This window comes from Labeo rohita, chromosome 12 (genome assembly GCF_022985175.1).
Source record: "Labeo rohita strain BAU-BD-2019 chromosome 12, IGBB_LRoh.1.0, whole genome shotgun sequence".
NCBI lineage: Eukaryota > Metazoa > Chordata > Actinopteri > Cypriniformes > Cyprinidae > Labeo > Labeo rohita.
In genome coordinates, this window is record NC_066880.1 from 16119976 (window position 1) to 16142803 (window position 22828).

General features: G+C 38.3%; 1 protein-coding gene across 3 annotated transcripts in view; it reads right to left on the bottom strand.

Moving 5' to 3' along the window:
- afap1 (actin filament associated protein 1) overlaps positions 1–22828 on the bottom strand; it is a 67019-nt gene that overhangs the window by 17235 nt on the left and 26956 nt on the right. For all 3 annotated transcript variants that reach the window (XM_051124217.1, XM_051124218.1, XM_051124216.1), the window contains exons 2-6: positions 18739–18867; positions 18533–18615; positions 7292–7400; positions 6953–7164; positions 5207–5386 (exon numbers count right to left, since the gene is read on the bottom strand). In XM_051124217.1, coding sequence (XP_050980174.1) covers positions 5207–5386; positions 6953–7164; positions 7292–7400; positions 18533–18615; positions 18739–18867 — 713 coding nt within the window. The remainder of the gene's footprint in view (positions 1–5206; positions 5387–6952; positions 7165–7291; positions 7401–18532; positions 18616–18738; positions 18868–22828) is intronic.

Sequence of the window (22828 nt, forward strand, 5' to 3'; positions counted from 1 at the left end):
CCCAGTAAGTGTTTTGGTAAGACTTTCTCTGGAAGCATGTGAAAAAATAAGCTGCTCATTATAATATCACCACCCCTTAATCTGTACGTTTCCACCCACAGCTCTGCCATTTAGTTTTTGCAAGTGACAACAGTGTAACAGTTCTAATGCACTGGTAAAAGTTCAATCAAAGCATGCTAACTGTTCTGTCCTTGGCTGCACAGATGAGCACAGAACACTACTTAGTGTCCCAGCCTCAGAGGAGACAAGAGAGCAGTGGATTTATTGATTTATTTACTGTATATTACGCAGCTGCCACACAGATCTAATATAAACGTGATTTCTTTCCCAGCTGTTCAGCTTTACAGACAGACTGCTTTTGTAACTCATGTGTTTTTAACATAAACTTGTGTGTATTTGACAGTTTAAGCGCAATAAGACATGAAAGAGAACTTAGTTTAGTACTTACATGCCATGTGACAGCTGCTTTAGATAACCATGCTTTAGATAACTGTTTAAACTGATATGACTTAAAAAAGGAAGATTTCAGCAAGAAGATAGACATGATAATCAAAGCCAAACAGATGTTTTTGGGCAGAGTACCTGAGGTAGGAGCTGTAAAGGCACAGCCCTGTTCTGGAAAAGGGGGCGGGGAGCAGCAGCTCATTTGCATTTAAGAAGACAAAAACAGCGTGTTTCTGCTTTCACTCAAGGCATTTTTAAAATGATATAATAAATGATTTGTGGGTATTTTTAACTGAAACTTCACAGACACATTCTGGGGACACCTGAGACTTACATTACATCTTGTAAAAAGGAGCATAATAGGTCTCCTTTAAAAAGAGCAATTTTCTAGCGAATTTATGACTTTATTATTTTATTAGATTTTATTATTTGTCATGATTTTTCCAGGCCTTGCAATTTCATTCTGTTTCCCAAGGGAACCCTTGAATAGTCAAAAACGTTTGTCGCTCTCAGTCAAACAGATGCCACAAACTCTCCACCACCTCCACGTTCTGCCATGCACATGCACTCAAATGGATTCTGCACGTCACATGCAGTTGGAAGTGCAGCTGGAAGGCTGTTACATGCGTCATTGCTCTCGTGGCTGTCTATGCGCTGTGCAGTGGCTCTGTGTGAATGAGATATCCAGAGATCTCCAGACTGCACAGACTCTTCGCCGCCACATATGAGCGTGACCTCACATTACCTGGGGGTAACATCCAAAAAAACCCATAACAAGTGGTGTCGAATGAACAAGACGGATACAGAGATCCGTCACAATGAGAGGAGCTCACCTTTACACACCCCCTTCCCAAACTGCCCCCATGCCAAAAACCAAAATATAACCAAATATCCCTGAACGTCGTAACTTGACGCAGCACGTTGGGGTTTGGCAACCGGTTTGCATAATTGGGCTCACGGGAAAATTGCAGGCTGTGGCCTCACTCTTTGGCTTTGACTGCAAAGAAGTGGGTTTCTGGGATACGCTCAGTCAAAAAATCTTTTGTGCTGTGCTAATGTGCCCTCATTAGCATGGATATTTTCAAATGAAGAGTTAATATGGAGAACTACTGCATAAAGTCTCCATGAAGGTCAAACAAATGTTTGCAGACGTTCAAACTTTGAGTGCCACAAAGGATGGTGATGAGAAGCAAAGCCAAAAGCATTCATTACGCACAGTAATTAACAATTTCACACTAATAAGCACACAAACACACTCAGTAGTGCTATCCAAAAGAAAGCAGGAAGTGACAAGACGAACTGTAAACATTATTCACTGGTTACATTCAATGACACATTCGACAAAGTATAACAGGAGAACAAATGCACTCCATATCTTACCATTCCTGCCCAGGGCAGAGGAGAGTCAGATGACAAAAAAGAGAGAAGAAAGAAGAACGAGGGGAAGAAGAAGAAGAAAGACAGGAGGTGGAATTTCCCCAGGCCTGTCCAAAGTATCAGAACAGAGGAGCTACACGGAGAGAACTAATCGAATAAAGACTGGAAGAGAGAGAGAACAAAGAAGAAAACAGTGCAGAGGAGAGATTCAACACTAAAAAGAATTAAAAATGAATCATGGAAAACAACAAGCCAACATTTTCCATAAATAAATCATTAGCAAACTGGATAAAGCATTAACGAACCACAGACGCCTCTGGGCTTCTATAATGTTCCTCAATTTTGTTTGAAGACATGAAGTATTCCATTAAAGCTTCAAAAAGTTTCCTTATCGCCTAATATTCCACTCTTTTTAATACTAATGGCTCCCATATAAAGCATTTAGTTCCACTTTTAAAAACTAAGCTTAATTGAATCAGTGCAAAACTGAACACATTCTTAAACACAATCTCATCTTGTGAATATTTAAAAGGTTTAGTGGATCATTTATTAATGATCTAATGTCTACTAGTGTCTAATGTGTTTAATCTAGTGTTTAATCTATAAAAAAAACAATTAACAAGAAAAAAAACTTTTTAAAGCAATTTCACTCACAAAGAACATTTTTTTGATTGCTATAATAAAAAAATAAAGAAAGAAATAAACTGGACTAGAGAAATTTTATCACTTCTTCCACGACTTTTAAGGTTTTCATGATTTTTCCAGGCCTAGGAGATTATAATTCTATTCAATTTCCCATGGGAACTCTGCAATAGTCAAAAATCAAAAGCTTTATTTGTCCCCAATTAAAACAAATGCCACAAACTTGCCACCACATCCACATTTTGCCATGAACGCTGTGTGCATGAATGAAACACAATGCAGAACTTGGCTGTTACAGAGTTAGATCACCCAAAAAAAAAAAAAATTACCGCATGATTTTCTCACCCTCAAGCCATCCAAGGTGTATATGACTTTCTTTTTTCAGACAAATACAATCGAAGTTGTATTTGTAATATCCTGGCTCTTCCAAGCTTTATAATGGCAGTGAATGGCTGTTCATTTTTAGAAGTCCAATAAAGTACATCCATCCATCATAAAATGTGCTTCACACGGCTCCGGGTGGTTAATAAAAGCCTCCTGAAGTAAATCGATGCATTTGTGTATGAAAAATATTTAAAAAATATATATTTAAAACTTTATAAAACATTGTCACGATCTCTAGCTGGAGTGCCAATACCTTTGCCACATAATCCTGGACTCCATCTCCCATTAACCCCACCTAGGAACCAATTACGGACTCCTTCCATTTCCTACTAGGAGGACTAAGTTGCACCCTTTCTCCCTCTCATTGCTGTGTATTGTTTGTTTCTAGGCATTCGTAGTTCCTGTGTTTTCCCGTGCTTTCTAAGTTCCTTATTTTATTGAATTGCCTTAAAGGATTCCTCCACCCCAAAATGAACTTTTTGTCATTAATCACTTACCCCCATGTCGTTCCAAACCCGTAAAAGCTTCATTCATCTTCGGAACACAATTTAAGATATTATGGATGAAAACCGGGAGATTTGTGACTGTCCTATTGCCAAGTAAATACCACTGTCAAGGCCAAGAAAAAATGAATGACGTCGTCAAAATAGTCCAACTTCCATCAGTGGTTCAAGCATAATTTTACGACGCCACGAGAATACTTATATTGTACCAAAATATCTTAAATTGTGTTCAGAAGACAAACTAAGCTTTTACGGGTTTGGAACGACATTGGGGTAAGTGATTAATGGCAAAATTTTCATTTTGGGGTGGAGTAACCCTTTAATGTTTTGACCCTGGACTGTTACCTGGTTTTCATGATTGTTTGCTGCCTTCCCTGACCATTGCCTGTTTTCTGGATTACTCTGTTGTCGTTGCCTTGGATGTTGTTTCCTGGTGTCGACCCTGCCTGTCTGATTTCATCCTTTTCATGATTTCATGATTTCTTGGACTTCAAAAAATCAACAGCCATTCACTGCCATTAAAAAGCTTGGAAGAGGCAGGACATTTTTTAATATAACTCCGATTGTATTCGTCTGAAAGAAGAAAGTCATATACACCTAGGATGGCTTAAGGGTGAGTAAATCATGGGGTAATTTTCATTCTTGGGTGAACGATTCCTTTTTTAACCATTTTTTAAAAGTGGATATAAATTTTTTATTTATGGGAGACAACCGATACAGAATTAAAAATATTGGAATATTCAAGTTCCTTAATTATTAAAGAATTTACCAGGTTATTTCGGATCTAGAAGTTAGGGAGAACATTTTTCTTCATATTTGGAAAGAGTTTTTATGCACGCTTGAGTTGTTGTGTGTACAGTGTGGGCATGAATGAAACACAATACAACAAATCCCTTTAAGCTAGGGTGGTTTCTGTTTATCCCAAGCAGAAATCAATTACTCCAGTATGTTTTTAATACACACGACACCTGACCAAACAGTGCAGAGCTATGCTCCCTTCCTAAACGGCAATTACAGCTGTTGTTGCTTTCCCGGGCTGTATATTTGCACAGTCTGACGTCCACACCCACTTAAAGGTGCTGTACGGCTAACTGCATGCGCCTTCCTGCCCACAAATCAATAAACAGAAGCCCGTTACCACATGGAAACTTAGTAACGGAATAGGAAAATCTCTTTTTTTTGTCTTTGTAAATGGGACTGTTGCAACGAGTGATCTTTATAAACAGAGGCACCAGAGGAGTGATGGACAGCAATGACGGAACTGCTATTTCCATCAGTCGTCCGTTGACTGCAGCTGGTTTTGATGATTTTTGTGCAATATAAGTTGCTTTCAGGTTATAAATTCAAATATCCATCACATGGGAGCCTAAAGACTTTCACTAGCACTCTCCACGACGTTTGTGAAAACCAGATGTGGAGGAAAACAGCTTTAAATGGATATACAACAGACTATCAAAGTAACAAGTTATCAATAAGCACAATCTTCAGAGCCATTAGGATTAAAATCCTTTGAGCTTCAACCAAGAATCTTTTTTGAGGTTAGGCTCACACGAGACTTGCGCATGGAGGTGAAATTAACTGTGGGTGGATATAAAACATCTAAATATGTTGATGTGACACCTGGTAACAAAGACGCAATAGTATGCATAGTTCTGTATTTAGCAAGCTGTCTTTAACCAAGCTGAACACAAACACTGAACAGCTGGACCTGAAGATTGCTACTGCTAGTTTGTTTAACTTCTATGCTGAAAAGATGAGCATATCCATGTGGTTCACCTAAAAACTTGCAGGATGACAGCTGGTTTCTAATGAGCTCTATCATTGAGAACAATCTTATGAATATGAGCCTAGGTTACCTTTAGCCACTCTTCTGCTTGTTCTTTGCTCTGTACGGCAAGCACCAGAGCATCAGCTCCCTGATGGACGATCTTCAGTTCATGCTTCTTTTTCTTGCCATCTTTGGGAATGTGTGTGATACTGCAGCCAGACAGGAGGAGCTCCATCTGTGGAGTCTGGTCTTTGGAAGACTTGTAGCACTGAGAGAAGGAGAGAGACACATTAGGGAAGCTGTTGAACGTATAAATATTTTCCTCTGAAATTATTTTGTTTACACACTACAACATTAAGCTGAGGCGAACCAACCAGAATCACTTAGAAAAGTTAGGCAATTGGAGAGTGGGGTAAGATGTGCCAGTGGGTAAAATGTGTTACGTTGATAAACATGCAAACTGTGCATCATTTTCATGTGACCATACATTTAGGCAGCGTTGGGGATAACGCATTACAAGTAACATAAGTTGCATAATCAGATTACTTTTTTCAAATAGCTAGTAAAGTAATGCTGACCTTTGATGATCCAGTTTAACCATACTAATAAGAAAAATTACTTTAAATAATATAACATTTGTTCACCATTGTTTTTTTATTGCTGAAGAGTGTTGAACTTTCTTCTGCATTCTACTGTACAAATGTGAATGTACTTTTTCTTCAGTCTGAGGCTTATTCATTTCACTTTAATGTGGAAGGGCTTATACATTTGCTAAAAATAGAACTTTTTATATTAAAAACAAACAAGCAAGCCCTGTCCGATTGTTTTTGCATTTTTAAGACATTTTTCCATGCCAAGGTACTTTTTCACATGACATGTAAAATACGTATATAATATTTAAAAAAAAAATTGTAAACATTTTTTCTAGATTAAAACATGTAAATTGTTAGGCTAAACATTTACCATTATTTATTAAATGAAGCATTTTCCTAAAATAGCTCTGTGTGGTAAAATGTGCCTCATGTTGTACTATCATTGCAACTTAAAGTGATAGTTCACCCAAAAATGAAAACGAGCCCATGATTTACTCACCCTCAAGCCATTCTAGGTGTATATGACTTTCTTCTTTCAGACCACTACAGTTGGAGTTGTATTAAAAATGTCCTGGTTCTTCCAAGCCTTATAATGGCAGTGAATGGCTGTTGATTTTTAAAGTCCAATAAAGTGCACCTATCCATCATAAAAAGTACTTTTTATTAACCACAGCTCTGTGTGGTGAATATAGGCCTTCTGAAGCGAATCAATGCAATTCAATAGTCTAATAGAAGTTTAAAAAAGGGCGTCCATCCATCATAAAAAGTTCTCCACATGGCTCTTGTGGGTTTATGAGTGCATTAAACATCAATATTTAAAAGTTTCTAAACTCTAATCTCTAGCTTCCGCTAACTGTCATATATGCATTCACGATTCCAAAGGATGTAGGCATAGCTTAAGCTCCGGCGGGTCTCACGAAAACCAAGTTTTCTTTCACAAATGCATCGATTTGTTTCAGAAGGCCTTTATTAACCCCCTGGAGCCATGTAGAGTACTTTTTAAGATGGATGGATACACTTTTTTGGTCTTCAAAATCTCAACACCCATTCACTGGCATTATAAAACTTGGAAGAGCCAGGACAGTTTTTAATGTGTCTAAAATTTGTAGAGGATATCCTGAAATATAATTAGCTGTCTTCTTCTCATTTCTCCTGGCTTAAAAAAAATGTAAAAAGTGGCACATCTTACCCCATTTCCCTCTAGTATGGGTGTTCATTTCTGTGAGTGTGTGTGTGCTCACCAACAGTTTGTTATCCTTTATGACACAGAGCAGTTTGGTCCATTGTCCAAAGCGCTTCTTTCGCAACAGGAATGCACAGATACGTGCATCTTTCACTAGGTCCATGGAGGCCTCCTCAGATGGCCATTGGTGACGCATCTTCTGCCCCTTCCCATCCTCCTCTTCTTCATCATATGACTCATATGAACTGCTCATGGCATCCGAGTCATAATCTGAGAACACATTTGGGACTCTGATTATTGAATTTCATTGTAATTAATTCTAAGGTCACAGATGCAGCTACATTACTGTCATAATTCTAAAACATATTTATAGTGTGATGTTCAAAACTGTCCTTACTGGAGGTGATGTACTCTGGTGCTTTCCCAGGGCCCAACGGAACGGCCTCCTCATAATAACCTTCAGGAAGAGAGGAGCTCGGCAAAGGAGGAGGCCCATTGTCTGGAGGCTTTGGGAGCGAGGGAAAGAGAAGGAGAGAGAAAGTGGTCAGCTCAATCATACAGCCTCCTGGACGAGAGTGTTTGTTTCTGCTTTTCCTAGAAATGTGAGGACAAAAATATCAGCTTCTCTGGCTCCAATGAATGTCTGCAGTTGTGAAACCTCAAAAGCTAACAATTTCAAAACATCTGAGGCATTATCCATCTTATCTGAACTTTCATCTTAGAGGTCAACTGTTCATCCTGCACTAAGATCTCTAACATCACAGTGAGAACCAAACGAGGGCGTACATATCAACATCTGTGGCAAGGGTCAAAAGGGAATGTTAACAAACAAAACTGTCAGAAAAACTGAAATTAATGCTGAAAGAGCAGTTGGCCATGATGAGAAGAAGAAAGAAAAAGAAAGCAAGTGAAAATACAACACAAACAAATCAAAAATAGGAAACTAGAGCAGAGCGAGCTACAGATTAGAAAGATGAGAATCGTAAGCCCGGCCAGCGAGTTCTGGAAAAAGAGTTCAGGGCTGTTTGCTGTTCTTTATTCCAATCTGGAGGCGCACCATTAGAAGTGTGGCCACCTTAAAGTAAGTCATTTGGCCAGGTTTTTCCGTCTGTGTTTAAACAAAAACAACTGTAGTAAATAAAGGTAATACCTAACAGTCTATCACTCATTTAGGTTGCTGCAATAAAGACTGAGGTCCAAAAATCTAGTGTGCTACCTCCGCAGGCAGGATTTTACGTCACCATAGACACTTCGCTGATGCCAAGACTGTACCCAAAGGTAGGCGGTATAATTATACTGTCTTCTAAGATACTTTCATTTGGTTAAATTGCTAGGGCAGGGTAGCACTGCATCTATCCTTAGCGGAAAAGACAATCCTAGAAAGCGCTAGAAAAAATCCATTCAAAATGACTGGAAAAATATTATAAATTCAAATATTATTTCATAATAATATTATATTATAAATATAATAAAATATAGGCAGCGGCTAAGTGCAAATAGCAATGGGTTCTATTTACACAAAGTGAAAATAGCTGTATTTTTAGTGATAACCCTCCGAAAACAGCTCGTTTGGATCCAGGGTGCGAAGTGTGCTTGAGTCTGTCGTCAAGAGGACAAATGGAGTGAAAGAACGTTCAATTTGATGCATTTGGTGTAAACCCCTCATTCACGTCTTTGTACAGACATCAGAAGGATTGCAGCATAAGAAACAAGTGGATAGTTTAATTTTAATGGCATCCCGGATCGCGTCTGAGGATTGTTCGGAGTATTTTGTTTTGCAAATGAGGCACAGTGTCATGGAGAGTTCACAAAGAAACATTATGCGGAACTAGATCTGATTGCAGCTGCATCACAAACGGTAAGTAAATGATTTCAAAATGTTTTGTTTATTTTGATCATGTTGTCAAAACACTCACATGCAAAAGTGAAGGGGGCATTGATACTGTTGATGTAGGCTTAAAGGACCCGCCCCTTAAAACAGGTCATTTTAGACAGAGGGTCAGAATGAGGGTTGTAAATAATTTTTCCACATTTTGTTTTTTGTGCAAAAAACTTTATTAACATTATTAGTAAGCATTAAAATAACTGTAAAAATCCATGACCACTTTAAATGGACACCACTTTGGGACAATAAGGCCCTCCCCTACCCCTACACCTAACCGATAAACACCTTTGAGGCACGCTATTTTCCACTTTTTGATTATCTCCTTCATTTTGTGTTGAAAATAAATGGCTTTCCAATGTGATATGTAAAGTGAAAATGGAGCAAGAACGAGTTCACAAAATGCAGATTCGAACTTTGGTCGATCACATCAAAATAATTACTCCTACGCGTTTTACTACCTACGCCAATGGAGTTGCTGTTAAACAGGCGTCTTTTGTAAAGTAGTCTAACCTTACAACGCCTTGGTGGGCGGAGTTAGCGTAAATAGCCTCTGCCAACAAGTCAGGCTATTTGCATTTAGTGTAAATAGACACTCCGTAAAGGATATTGTAAAATATATTAATAATTATAAAATTCTAACCCACCCCCTCTCTCTCCCACTTCACTTCCTGTCATTACACTGTCCTGTCTAAAAAACACCAAAAATAAATCTTAAAAAAGAAAAAAGATAGTAGTTATAGTTTAATGGTTTAAACATCCGAAAACTTTTGTGCATATTCATACTTTTAGGGTCAAATCTATGCTAGTTTTCTACACGAGGCCCCTATAATCAATGTGCACACTACAGAACCTCATTAGTGTATCAGCTGAATTGTTTGAATGAGAGCAAAAGAAAAAGAGAGTTTGTGTGTATATGAGCGCAAATGAGCGTGCATGTGTGAGTTACAATGTGTTTAAGAGCGTCTGATTTGGGTTGGTTGGGCCCCGCTGGCAGCACATGTGACAACCTGGTGTTGTCATGACGACACAGGCCCTCCAGAGTCTCCCTCATTTCCCTAGCTGCATGCAAACAATTATGGTTGATGACAAACTCATATAAACGCTTTTTTATTTTCCTTTTTTTTCCCCTTTAACGCATGGAAAGTCTGTCTTTATTTCTTTTTCTTTCATTTCGGCTCATAGAAAGCGCTGTTATTTTCCAGTGCTTTTCAGGTGGGGGGAATTACAACTCATTTCAAGAGACCAAAGGACCAATGACCACAGTTGCCACCTGGCACACTTTATTACCATGGTAACCTAAATATGCTACAATAGTAACACAGAACATGAATGACTATTTACATTAAAAACACTGCAAGACGACATGGAAATATACTGTAAGTTAAAACAGGCGGGAAAGAACAATATAAAAAATGTTTCCTCACGCTTTCACTTGTGCTCCATTTCTCTCTTTAGGAAGTAACTGACCTTCTATGTTCAGATATTACCAAGAAATATCACACTTTAATGCTTTTTTGGACTATTGATGTTGGCTAGAACAGCTTGGCCTTTTTCAGCATGGCCTACATTTGCTCATAGTATATTGGCAGCAAAAAACATCATCAAATTGATTGTGTGTTGGGCTGAACTCAGTATTTATTCTGTACTTTGCTGGTTCCTGAGGGTTTTTGTTCACATGTGTAATCAAAACTACAACAGAAACTGTAATGTTTTAGTGTGACCTCCTGGCACATGAGAGAAGGGTGTGTTCGAGGAGGATATTTTATCTCAGTGCTAATCATTACAATTTGGCATTAAATATAATGAAGACCAGAACATGCAAAATTTCCCATACACTCTTTATCTTTGTGGGTAGTTGGTAGTTAAGAGTGAACATAGTATAAACTTGTCTGCTCCTTTCTTCTTGGAGTCAGTATGATTTTTATTTTATTTATTTATTTTATACACAAAACTACCCCAAAACTAGGCAAATTGCAGTCAAAAAATCGCATTCCAGGAGATAAATATCAAGTTGTTAAGGCGCTTTTACCCACGGCAACGTTTCCGTGGGAAAACCATAGACTTGGCAACACTGCTTTAAAAAAAAACATACCATAAAAATATATACTAAAATCTTAAGCAGCACAACACCGATATCAATAAAAAACGTTTCTTGAGCACCAAATGTCATATGTATATATAATATATTTTTATTATTTTATATATATATATGCATTAAACGTATCAAAAATGATAGTAAAGACATTTAAAATGCTATAAAAAAGCAATGCAGTTCTTTAGATCATTCAAAGAATCCTAAAAAATGTATCACAAGACATTGTGAAAATATATACTAAAATCTTAAGCAGCACACCTTTTTTCAACATTGATATCAATAAAAAATGTTTCTTGAGCACCAAATCTTTAAATATATATACACATATATTTTTTAATGCATTAAATATGCATTAAATGTATCCAAAGTGACAGTACCAGATATTTAAAATGCTATAAAGGATTGCTATTTAAATATTTAAAATTGCAGTTCTTTCAAAGAATCCTAAAAACATGTATCACAAAAATATTGTGAAAATATATGCTAAAAACTTAAGCAGCACAACTTTTTCAACATTTATAAGAAATGTTTCTTAAGCACCAAATCATTATAGAATGATTTCTGAAAGATCATGTGATGAAATGAAGACTGGAGTAATGGCTGCTGAAACTTCAGCTTTGCCATAACATAAATAAATTACATTTTATATTAAATGTTTAATTTAATTTTAAATTATATTATATTAAGATATTAAAATAGAATTTAGAATGTAAGAATATATAATTAATAATTATCAATTAAATGCAGCTTTGGTGAGCATAAGAGAATATTTAAAAAGAATTTAAAACATCTTATAAACCCCAACATTTGAGCAATTGTCAAAAAAAAGGGGGAAAAACAATGAAATATGGAAAACCAAAAGGGCAAAGATCTGTTTTTCTTTTATGGTTGACATTTCCAGTCTAAAAGTTCGCTGAATACAGAAGCGCTATTTATCAGTTCCTTCCGTCCCATCAAGCCATAAACTGCTCAGCTAAACACAGAAGACGGCTGTGTTACTGCCTGTTATGGTTTCGGTTCATCAGGGCATCTAAGCCCCGAGGGAGGACAGAATTCCAGGCAAAAACTGCAGTGTGAAGAGTCTTGCTGAAGCAGCGTTCCGTACCAGAGCCACTCAAGTATTTTTAGGCATAGTTCCACCTCTGGTCTAAGCTGGAAATCTGTATGAAGCATATCTGCACCTACAGAAAAAAGTGCACTTCCACCTATTCATGCAACATCTAGTCCATCAGTATGTCTGTGCTTATATATAAAAGTACATACTTGACCTAGATTTCAAAAATGAGCTTCAAACTTCATTTCACACTTCCTTTCCAGACCATTTCACCTCATAACATAGTGTATAGAGTTATTATGCGGTCCGTGATAAGTGTGAGTGTTAACAGACGTCTGGGCCAGTCTGGATCTATTGTATTGAAACTGCAGTGCAGTGCTGCCAGGAAAATGCACTCAATCTGACAATAATTCAATCGTTTAACCTTCACATTTCCTCGTTTGGCTGCCTTGATATGCAATGTATTCATGCATGTACTTAAACACTATTCATGCACAACAACTCGCCTCGATCTCACTTTTATGCAGTGGAGTTCATTTGTGAGGTTCGTGTCTCTACAAATGGTTTTCCATGTGTTTCAGAGAATCCTCGCGTTCTCAACTGGTTCTTCGCAGAAACTTTCCAGCAGTCCCTCACAAAAAAAACAGCCGAATAACTGAAAGCTCATTTTCCCGAATGAAGTGACTATATAAACTGTCACTTGCTATAACCTATAAAAGATGTTCGGAGTGGTAGAAATCACCATCTGTATTGGTATTTCCATGGCAACGGACAAAATGCATTGTTGTGCATGAATCATAATTCATTTTCCTCCTTTTGTCCATGACACAATGAGGGATTAGGTCATTGCATTCCAGACTGCGGTTAACCCTCCTTAAAAGGGAGGTGGGGGGGATACAGTAGAGTCCTTTGCTTTTGCACAACTATATCTTGGGATTTCCATCGCATGCCACTGTGGGCCTAGAAAGAGAAAACATGGACCCAAAAGTACCTGAATATCCTGCTATAAATGATCAGTAGTCACTGGTACACCATTTTGGGCAAAGAAACTTCATTTAACTTCGTGAGATTCAGTGAGAACGAGAGATAAAGGGGAAACAAAATGCTAAAAATGGCCAAAAAACGGGAGGTTTTCAAGAACAGACTCCCTTTTGGGTTACAAAGAGCAGACAGATAATGAGTTTGTCTGCGTCTGTGTTCATTAATGTGACATTGTGTGTTGGGGTGCAGTTGGGGGATGCTGGTGGGGAGGAGCAGAAGCCAACATCAACACAGATGGAAGTCATCATTGTCCCAGCGGAGTCTGCTATGGCTTCCCCATATTCTCTTACACGCACTCTCTGAGGCTCAGCTACGAACGGCAGGATGTATTTTGGCGACTGCAGAAAGCGTACCAACGTCTTACGCCCTCCACGACAGAATCCACTAATGTTTATTGATATATGGCAGTGTTGTCTTTGAACTCACTGTGCATGATGGGATCACGTCTCTTTGTATTTTCTCTTCTCAGCATCAGGTTTTTAAGATTGCGTGTCAAAAAACACACCTCAGACAGGATTCTGTTCCATTTAGTTGCATTCCGTCTAGCATCCATCTAAACGCACACTAGGGGAAGTCTTAAGATGTGTTTTTGAAGGGATAGTTCACCCAAAAATGAAAATTCTGTTGTTAATTACTCACCCTTATGTCGTTCCACTTTCGTAAGACCTACGTTCATCTTCAGAGCACAAATTAAGATATTTTTAAGAGCTTTCTGACCCTGCATAGACAGCAACTACCATGTTCAAGGCCCAGAAAAATAGTAAGGACATCGTCAATCTAGTCCTTGTGACATCAGTGGTTGAACCTTAATGTTACGAAGCTGCGGGAATACTTTTTGTGTGTAAAGAAAACAAAAATAACAACTTTATTCAACAATTTCTTCTCTTCCATGTCTGTCTCCGCCATGCGTTCACAAGAGTACAACAACGCATACAGGTTAAAGGTCCAAATTGCAGTTTTATTGCAGAAAAATAAAAATGTATATACTTTGTAACCACAAATGCTCATCTTGCACTAGCTCAACTTTACTAATTACGAAGTCACTTTGGAAAGGTCACACGTAAAGTGCGAAGAAAGTCAAATGCCCCTTACAAAAAAAATAAAACAACGATGTTGGGCGATTTTGAAGTTGGAGGAGAAAATAAGGAGTTGTTTTTCGTCCTACCCTACCATTTTGAATCGGAGTACACAGATGAAGAACTAACGCGTGACTTTCCAATGTGATTATGTAATGCGCAAAGTCATTTATGGTTAAAAAAGTATATACATTTTTATGTTTTTTAGAAAATGACCATTTGTTTCACTATATAAACTCTTATTCCTTAGCTAGGATTGTGCAGTGCTTTTTAAAGCTGCACTGAAATTGCAATTTGGACCTTCAACCCATTGGCTCCCACTGAAGTCCACAAAATGGAGAAAAATCCTGGAATGTTTTCCTTCATTTATTTTAAACTGAAGAAAGAAAAACATGTGCATCTTGGATGACATGGGGGTGAGTAAATGATCAGCAGATTTTTATTCTGGAAGTTATTCTGGACTAATCCTTTTATGACAGAATTTTATTTATTTATGGGTGAACTAACCCTTTAAGAAGCAGCTAAAAATATTGACTTAATTAGACCACCAAAAGAGTGCTAGGTTATAAGGTTTTTTTCTAACTTTCAAGACCAACCAAGTATTAACTGGGCACCTTAACAAACTAGTACTGATAACTGCTGAATCCAGTCATAAAATTAAAATCCCAATACTCTGGAACTGTGTGCCTAGAAAGAGAAACTGTCAGTTCAAAAGTACCAGATTTTCCTGCTATGTTGGGCTTTTGTCAGCATTAACAAACTGTGTAATAAATTTAAAGCGGTCATGAACTGAGAAACCAAAACACCCTTGATCTTTTGACATATAAGAGGTCACTGTTCTATAAAAACATCCTGTAAGTTTCAGAACTCAAATCTTTGTCGTTAATCTAAATCCAGCTTATATTGAAGGCAGTCTGCCAAAACGACAGCTTTTGGAATGTTCTACTCTATGATGTAATAAGTAGATTAAGCACCGCCTCCACAGAAGAACATCAACATCGTTTCCTGTTTACAGTAAGAACACTGTCCTTTGTTCACTTCATTTTACCGCAGATTCCTTTACAATTACCCATAGCGTCAGCGACAGAAAACCTAGGTTACGTCAGTAACCGGAGCGACACAACTCAACGCAGATTTTCAAAAAGATTGAAACCAAAAAATGATGCTGTGCTGCCTGTATTGGATCCAACAGTGATGTCACAAAAAAAATGTGGGTATCTGTTTTCATTACGTGGTCACTATTGCTTTGTCTCTTCTTACAGATTGTTAGAGCAGTACTGAGTTGATTATGTTTTAAATGTAAGTCACAGCGGCGTCCATCTATGAGGAATGAATGTACACTGTTAGCCAATCATAGCAGTGGGCATTTGCTTCCAAGTCCACAATCCATCACGCCTATTCAAACTTCTAAATTATGATGTTTTTTGATGTAAAAATCTTTTAAGTGGACCTTAGAGAACAGTACAAAATAAAAAAAACAAAGGCAGTTCATGACCCCTTTAAAATTAAACATTTGTTGTATCATGTTCACGTGCAGTGGTTTGATATTATGAAAAAAGTTACAACATTTTTATTACTGAGTATTGCAGTCGCTCTTATAAGGGCTATTGAAAGGACACAGACCAAACTTGTGCATGCATGTGCAGTAAGCATAACCTTCACTTGTCTCTAAGTAATAGCCACTATTGCTTGAAAGAACTAAATTAGCGCTTAGAAAGCTATGCATCAACGGAAAGTCAAAAATTCCTCCCCTGGGTTCATTATAGTACATGAACAGGGAAGATTTGCAGTGAATTTGCTGCCAAACGTTCAGAAACCCAAAGCCACAGAGTTCAATTCAACACAAACACACACACATGCACAGAAAGTCTCCAGACGCAATTCTTCCCCCTGCGTACTGTGGCGTCTGCTGTCCTGTCCACGGCCCTATCTCACCACCCACATGCCAGGCTTCAGTCCCTTTTCTTCAATCTCTCCCGCTGTGGTTTTGACCACTCATAGAGGCCATAGAAGGCTCTAGTCAAACACACACACACACATACACACAGTGAATGTGCAGAATTAAGTCTGGCAGGAATATGACAAGGAGTCAGTTTATAAACCTGGCTCACTGACGCAATACTAAATCATCACATAGCTGGGGAGAGAGAGAGAGAAGAGGATGGAGTGGAGGGTGTGGTTGATGGAGAGCAGGAATAAGAAAAACTAAACAGTGCAATGGAAAAGAAACCTCGTGTTCTGCCTTTCCTCAGGCAGGTTTTGCACAGGCACAGGTCCGACCTTGGACTGTGTTAAATGGATATCTCTCTCCACTCATCTCACACAGTCTATCCCGCAAATCCCTGCCCCCTCACACCTTCCGGGAACGGGAACAGCCTCCCCCTCACACACACGGGTTATACACGGGATGGCTGAGGAACGAAAGGATGTTTCTAATTACACTGTAAAGTGCTGAGTGCGTAAAGGGTGGACTGTAAAACAAGGTGCGTTTGAGAATGACCAACGGCGACCCATGAACACTTGCTATTTATCACAAGCATCTGCTGCTGCCCTCAAACAAAGATGATTGTTACTCTAAGTGTCACACACATGTGAGCACATAATGGCGTAATGTGTTTCACGTGTGACGGATGAGACCACTTCGGGTTCGTTTGTCGGCAACTATGAGGTCATGTGACAGAAAGCTAACTGATGTGAACACTTTCTGCTGCTGTTTTACAGAGATCATAAAAAACACTGAACACTTCACAAAAAGAGACCGTCAAACCACCAGCCAGTGGCATTCAGGGTTCAGACGACATCACTTCCAAATATAGGACAACACTATTTCTGTTTCTGGAATACAAGGAATGTTAAAACACACTGAGAAAAACCGAAACTCACTGTAAAGAAACCAAACTTCTGCTGAGTTATTTCAAAGCAAATATATAAATGATGTGACACATTTTGAATATTAAAGGATGAAACTACAGTGATATCATTTTTTGTGATATCGCCCAGTCCTAGTTAGAGGTTCAAATGCATAGCGCTGAAACTCTACTATAAGTGTTAGAATGGCCAAGGATCAGCAATCTCCATGTAAAACTGATCGTGCAGACCAAACTATAAGCCATAGAGTCTTGAAACTTGGAGGAATGGTAGTACTCACACCGCCAACATCACCAAGGCTCACCCCAATCGGCCTGACGGGGTGCTACAGAGATCCAAAGTACGTAATTGCTTATACCTCCTAAACTGTCAGTCGCAGGCTCAAGTGTCTTATGTCGTTGGAATCCTTGGCTAACGTTGGACAAAAGATTCAATTGGAGGCTGGGCAACTTTTTTGGGTATTTCGGACTTTTTGAAAAACCTACTTTTGGGAACTAGTCCTAGTTTTTTTGGCCCTTTGGAACCAAACCAGTGCAGAAAGATTCTCTGGAGAGTGAATATCAGCAATTACCATAAAAATGTTTAACTTTCGACTCACTGTTGCAAAGCAACGCCACAACACTCGAGAGGGGTGGGGCACTTTTAGTAAATTTGGCTATAACTCCTGAATGGAATGAGATATATTCGCTAAACTCAGAATACTTATGTAAGAGCTCAATCTGAGGTCACAGGACAAAATCACGGAGCTTGGCCACTTGGTGGCACTATAAGAGGGAAAAAAACGTAAAAATGGTTACGCATACCTACGTAACCATTTGTCCTATCAACACGAGAAGTCTTGGTTCAAAGTGCCACAAGTGTCTATAAGGACATTTGCGTATCTCAAAAACATGGCCGCCATTGGCCGATGAAGTTTGAGCACCTGCTAAAACAAGGCTTTAGGAGGCAGGTCAAAACGAAACTCTGCGGCCACAAAGGTCTGTGAGAAATTTGGAAGAAATCAGCCACCGGAGGCAATTTTCAAGGGCATAAATGATTGTACATTTCACGTTTTTTCGTGAAACATATGATAGAACTCCTCATTCCAGACAACTTTGCTTCTAGAACCACTGTTGTCAATCAAATTGTTTGTTAAATGATGGGGCAGATGTAAAAAACATGTACATTTTTCACTCCATCTGGAAAAAATACTGCAGTGCAATTCTCTGGACTCTCTACGTCAATAATTATCAAAAAAAATGTTGAAATTTACCCTTTGGGAAACTATAACTGGATCTTATAGAAAAGGGACCTATCCAAATTTACACAAAATCCTATAAAGCCTAAAGGAAAACTTGTGTCAGGTGATTGTAAACAAGCATGCAAAGTTTTAAGGATCGGACCACAGCTGGCACTATAACAGTCATAAATGTTAAAAAACATATTTCTATGGTAAAATACTTGGATTTGCCCAAAAAGCTTTTTTAAATAATTGATTTAGGTGGTTACAGGCTTGCAACATAATGTCTTTTTTTCAAACGTGCTTAACTGCCTTAAAGCTTTTGTACCCCGGTAATCACTGCTTGCAGCTACATTTTATAGTAATTGCTGTATTAATTATAATAATATACACATCTTACCATCCAGGGGTGAGGAATCTCTGGTAGGGGCATCTGAGGAGGGGCCGGGAGAGAGGTGTGTATTTCTGTCTTACATGAGGGCTCTGAGATAGCAAAACACAGAGATATTAAGGTGACATGAGTTATGATAAAGACATACGGTGCTGTGTGAATAGTTCAGCTGAGGTCAAAGGTCAAATGAGCAGCAAAAGGGGGTTTGGACTTACCTCTAGTGGCAAGAACTCTGTGCAGGATGTTTAATATTTGCTGTTTCTTCTCTCTCACTCCAGCGGTTAAATATTCTCTGTCCAACAACTCCAGAAAGACCCGCAACTCTGCCAACAACTCCTCCATCGCTGAAAAAACACATACACAATCAGATGTTTAATAAGCACAACAGGAGCTTAGGAAGAAAAACTAACAAACTAAGTTTGTGTCATTAAATGTTTTCACATTGCCACTGTAAAGATGTGCCGTGTGCTTTTCTGTACTGAGATGTTGACTGGCATCTGGAAGAAGTAGTGAATTATGGGTATCTGTTGGCTCAGCACCTAAGGAATATCAAAGGCTATCAAATGTGAATTGCAGCCCTGGAAAATCAGAGGTCTATAAAATGGCATTACAATGGGCTCAGGCCCATACAAACACATAGCTGAAGGTTTACATAAGACTGAGGGCTGAAAGGGGGAGGACGGCTGCTGTAGGGACAGTTCCTTGACGTAAAACAGAGAATAGAGCTCACTGATTAGAGTGTGCTATGAAATGAAGTGTGCATAGCAAATTGAGTGTGTCACTGTACAACTGCTGGTCTAGATTCCAGCCATGAGGACACTTTTATACCTGGATATGAGCCAGTCTTTTTCATGTTGGCTGTAGTTCATTTGAATGCAGGTATTTTAAACTTAAGAATGCAGTTCTCAGTGATAAATATCAAGTGAATTTAAAGTTGCAGTGATTTATGTCTATTAAATAGGAATCTTTTTCAAACCTTCTTGTTCTAAAGGGATACACAAGACTTCTCTCTTGCGTCACAGTTAAATTGATTGGCTGAGCTCTGATTGATTTAGGAAGACATTCTGGTGTCCTTACATCAAGACATCGAATTTAATCAATGGAGGTCTTGTTGATTTGCTAGATAATTCAAATCACATGTTTTTGTGTCCAACTGAATAGACATTTCCCCCTGAACGCGCTCAAACCACTCCTCAGTTATACTGTGTGTAATCTACTATCACATTTCAATAGAACAGCACAATGAAATACTCATTCACAAGCTTTTACACAATTTTATAGAGGGTTTTGTTCAAATTGTCCACTCTGAAAAACTACTGGCTTGTGGCAAAGGTAATATGATCTTACATATACATATACATTCTACTGCACACCCTGTTTTAGTATCATTTTAGTATCATACATGAATGAATAAGGCTATTATTCAAAAATTAAAATTAAAAACATTAGTATGACATTCTGCAAGCATTTTCAAGAACAGTCTAGCATTCAACAAGCATTATAATTAAAATTTGACAAACGGTTAAACAGTTAAATCAGTTAAGAGTGCTGATACTACTGTAATATAGCACCGCTGGAAAAGGCTCTCAGCCAATCAGATATGAGAACCAGAACGCACTGCTGCATAAATATTTGGGATGTGCCCAAATAGTGAATCCGCATTCGGAAAGGCACTGAAAACAAATAACATGTTCTACGGAGCCACTAAAGGGACATGGTTAGCCACTTGCTAGTGGTTGCCTGTTACATTACAGTGCATAAAATTTCACTTACCACATAAACAAAGTAAGAGGAGATGACTAAAAGGGTGATGGTGAATGATTTGCATATCCTGAGCACCAATGACAAACATCTAGTCTTGTAAAATGTGTGGTAAGTACTGCCACTCCATAGTATAGTATAGTAGAATGTGCAATCGCAAATCTCAAAAGTAAAAAGTGAGCGCGCATTCAAAAGCGATTTAAATGCTCCACATATTAACAGTGGCTCCCTGATGCCCACAATTTATATATAGCATAATTACCCACCGATATAATTGTGAGAGAAAGCACTGAAATTTTTTTTTTGTCCCATCTTGTATTTACTCTTTTCAGGGGTTCCGTAGTACATGTTATATCCTTCTCAAACACAGTATTCGGAATTGATATATATATATATATCCTTCTCAAACACAGTATTCGGAATTGATATATATATATATATATATATATGTAGGGCTGCCCTCGACTAATGATTTTTCTGGTCGACTAGTGGTCATTCATTTTAAGCACTGGTCGACTATTAGTCGCTCACTTATTAATAAACCATATAAATCATAATAATGAGCCTTTAATTGCCTAATAAGCGCACAAGCACATGCAAAAAAGCTTGCCACTGACTCGTCATCTCCGCAGTGGTGGATGCACCTCTATGCATGTTTCATACAGATTACATAATCTGAGAATATCTATTTTCTATTTGAATTGGTTCATTTGAAAATAGACATTTCGTTATCTATAGATATATTTTTCAAGTAAGGCAAGTATACACAGAGTTTCGACCGAGACGGCAGAAAGCGCATCCTGTTTGCTTTCATTATTTTACAAAAGTGCAACGTTTTGTTGATATTCTAAGTGCACACAAATAAATGTAGAGTCTACAGATTCAAAAGATGTATTACTTTTATCTGTATGACCAAAAATGACGGATATTTTAAGAGCAAGTGACCACACCAGTGCCTCCATCTATCATGCAGTGAGCGCACTACTGTTCAGCTTCCACACTTTGCACTTGAATAGTGCACATTTTTCTATGTTAACTTTAGATTGAGCGGCCATGTGAAGTTGCTACTACATACATTTTTCAGATGAAAAGCCATATTTGAGGTCGATGAAGGATAGGTGAGCATTTGGATGTCCTGCCCAATGTACTATATTACCACACAGACCAGCCGTTAATGATCTGGCCGTCACGGACTGCATGACTTTGCCACTTCCTGGAATTTTTTTCTGCGGCTAAGCGACTAATTAAATTTTGGTCGACCAAGCCTCTTCCTGTTGACTAACTTTAGTCGACTATTAGGGGGCAGCCCTGTTTATATGTTGTATAAATATACATATATTTTACCCAAAAATATGTTGACTTCAAATCAGACAAAAAACGAGTAAAAAAGAACAACAAGAGTAAAATAACTGAAGTGAACTGAAGGTACATTTTCAACTGTTTTGACAGGACTTAGATGTCCTATTGCGGCTTATGATGAAAAATCCAACAAGCTTATACCATTTCCAGTTGTTCCTTTATCATTCCCTGTCCAACAGCTTGCACATGTCAGAGTGAATAAAGCTAATGAAGCACTTTCAGTGATGGTGGCCAAACAACATGAAAGAAAATACACTTTAAAAACCAACCGAGCAAACCAAATCGCTGCATTAAAGAGCACCAAGTGCCACACAAAAATGAGGACCACCTTCAGACTATGCTTGGGGGCAAAGTCAGGGGAGAGAGAAAAAAGGGAGAGAAAGGAGAAGGGAAAAACTTTAAACAATCACAACCACCCACGATCACAAATCTCTGATTCTGATTCTTCTTCACTCACGTTCTCTTTCAATGACTAACCCTGGTGTAAACAAAACAAAATGATGAAACATAGCAAGCAATACTTTCAAAGAACTTATCTTTAAAACAGTGACATGCCTCCAGCTGAGGAATGACAAATTAGGAACATATTAACACATCCCAACCAAAAAAAAAAAAAAAAAAAAAAAAAAAAAAAACCAAGGGCCTCAAAGTCAGCAAAATGAGATTTTACAGAGAACTTTGGTTTAGTTTTACAAATACCTGCCAAAACGACCAGAAAAAGGCTAATTCCATGCCAGCGAAGGTTTCAACAAGCAAAGCTGATTTTAATTCAGTGTTGACAGGGAGAAATAATGAACGGCATTTGGTTTGGTGGTTGTCTAGGAACAGTTCGACAAGTTGACCTAGTGAACTTTCAGAATAAACAACATCCAAAGTCTCTCCTGAACAAAAATCACATTATTCTACTCTTCCGACCCAAATTCAATAACATAGAGGGATGTGGTCTGCAAAAGCAATTGTGATGCTGCCAGCATGCAAGAACTAGTATTATTTGTCTGCTGATGCAGTATGTGTGTACATTTGCGTAGGTGTGTATGTATACGTGGTTATGGTCTACCACCCAGGACGCTGAGAAGCACCAACATCCTTGAAATTCACCAAAGAAAATGTGTGTGCGTGTCTATATGCGAAGATTACAGAGTACCTTTCTCTCGCACTGTCACCCTATCCGACTCTTGTAAAGCA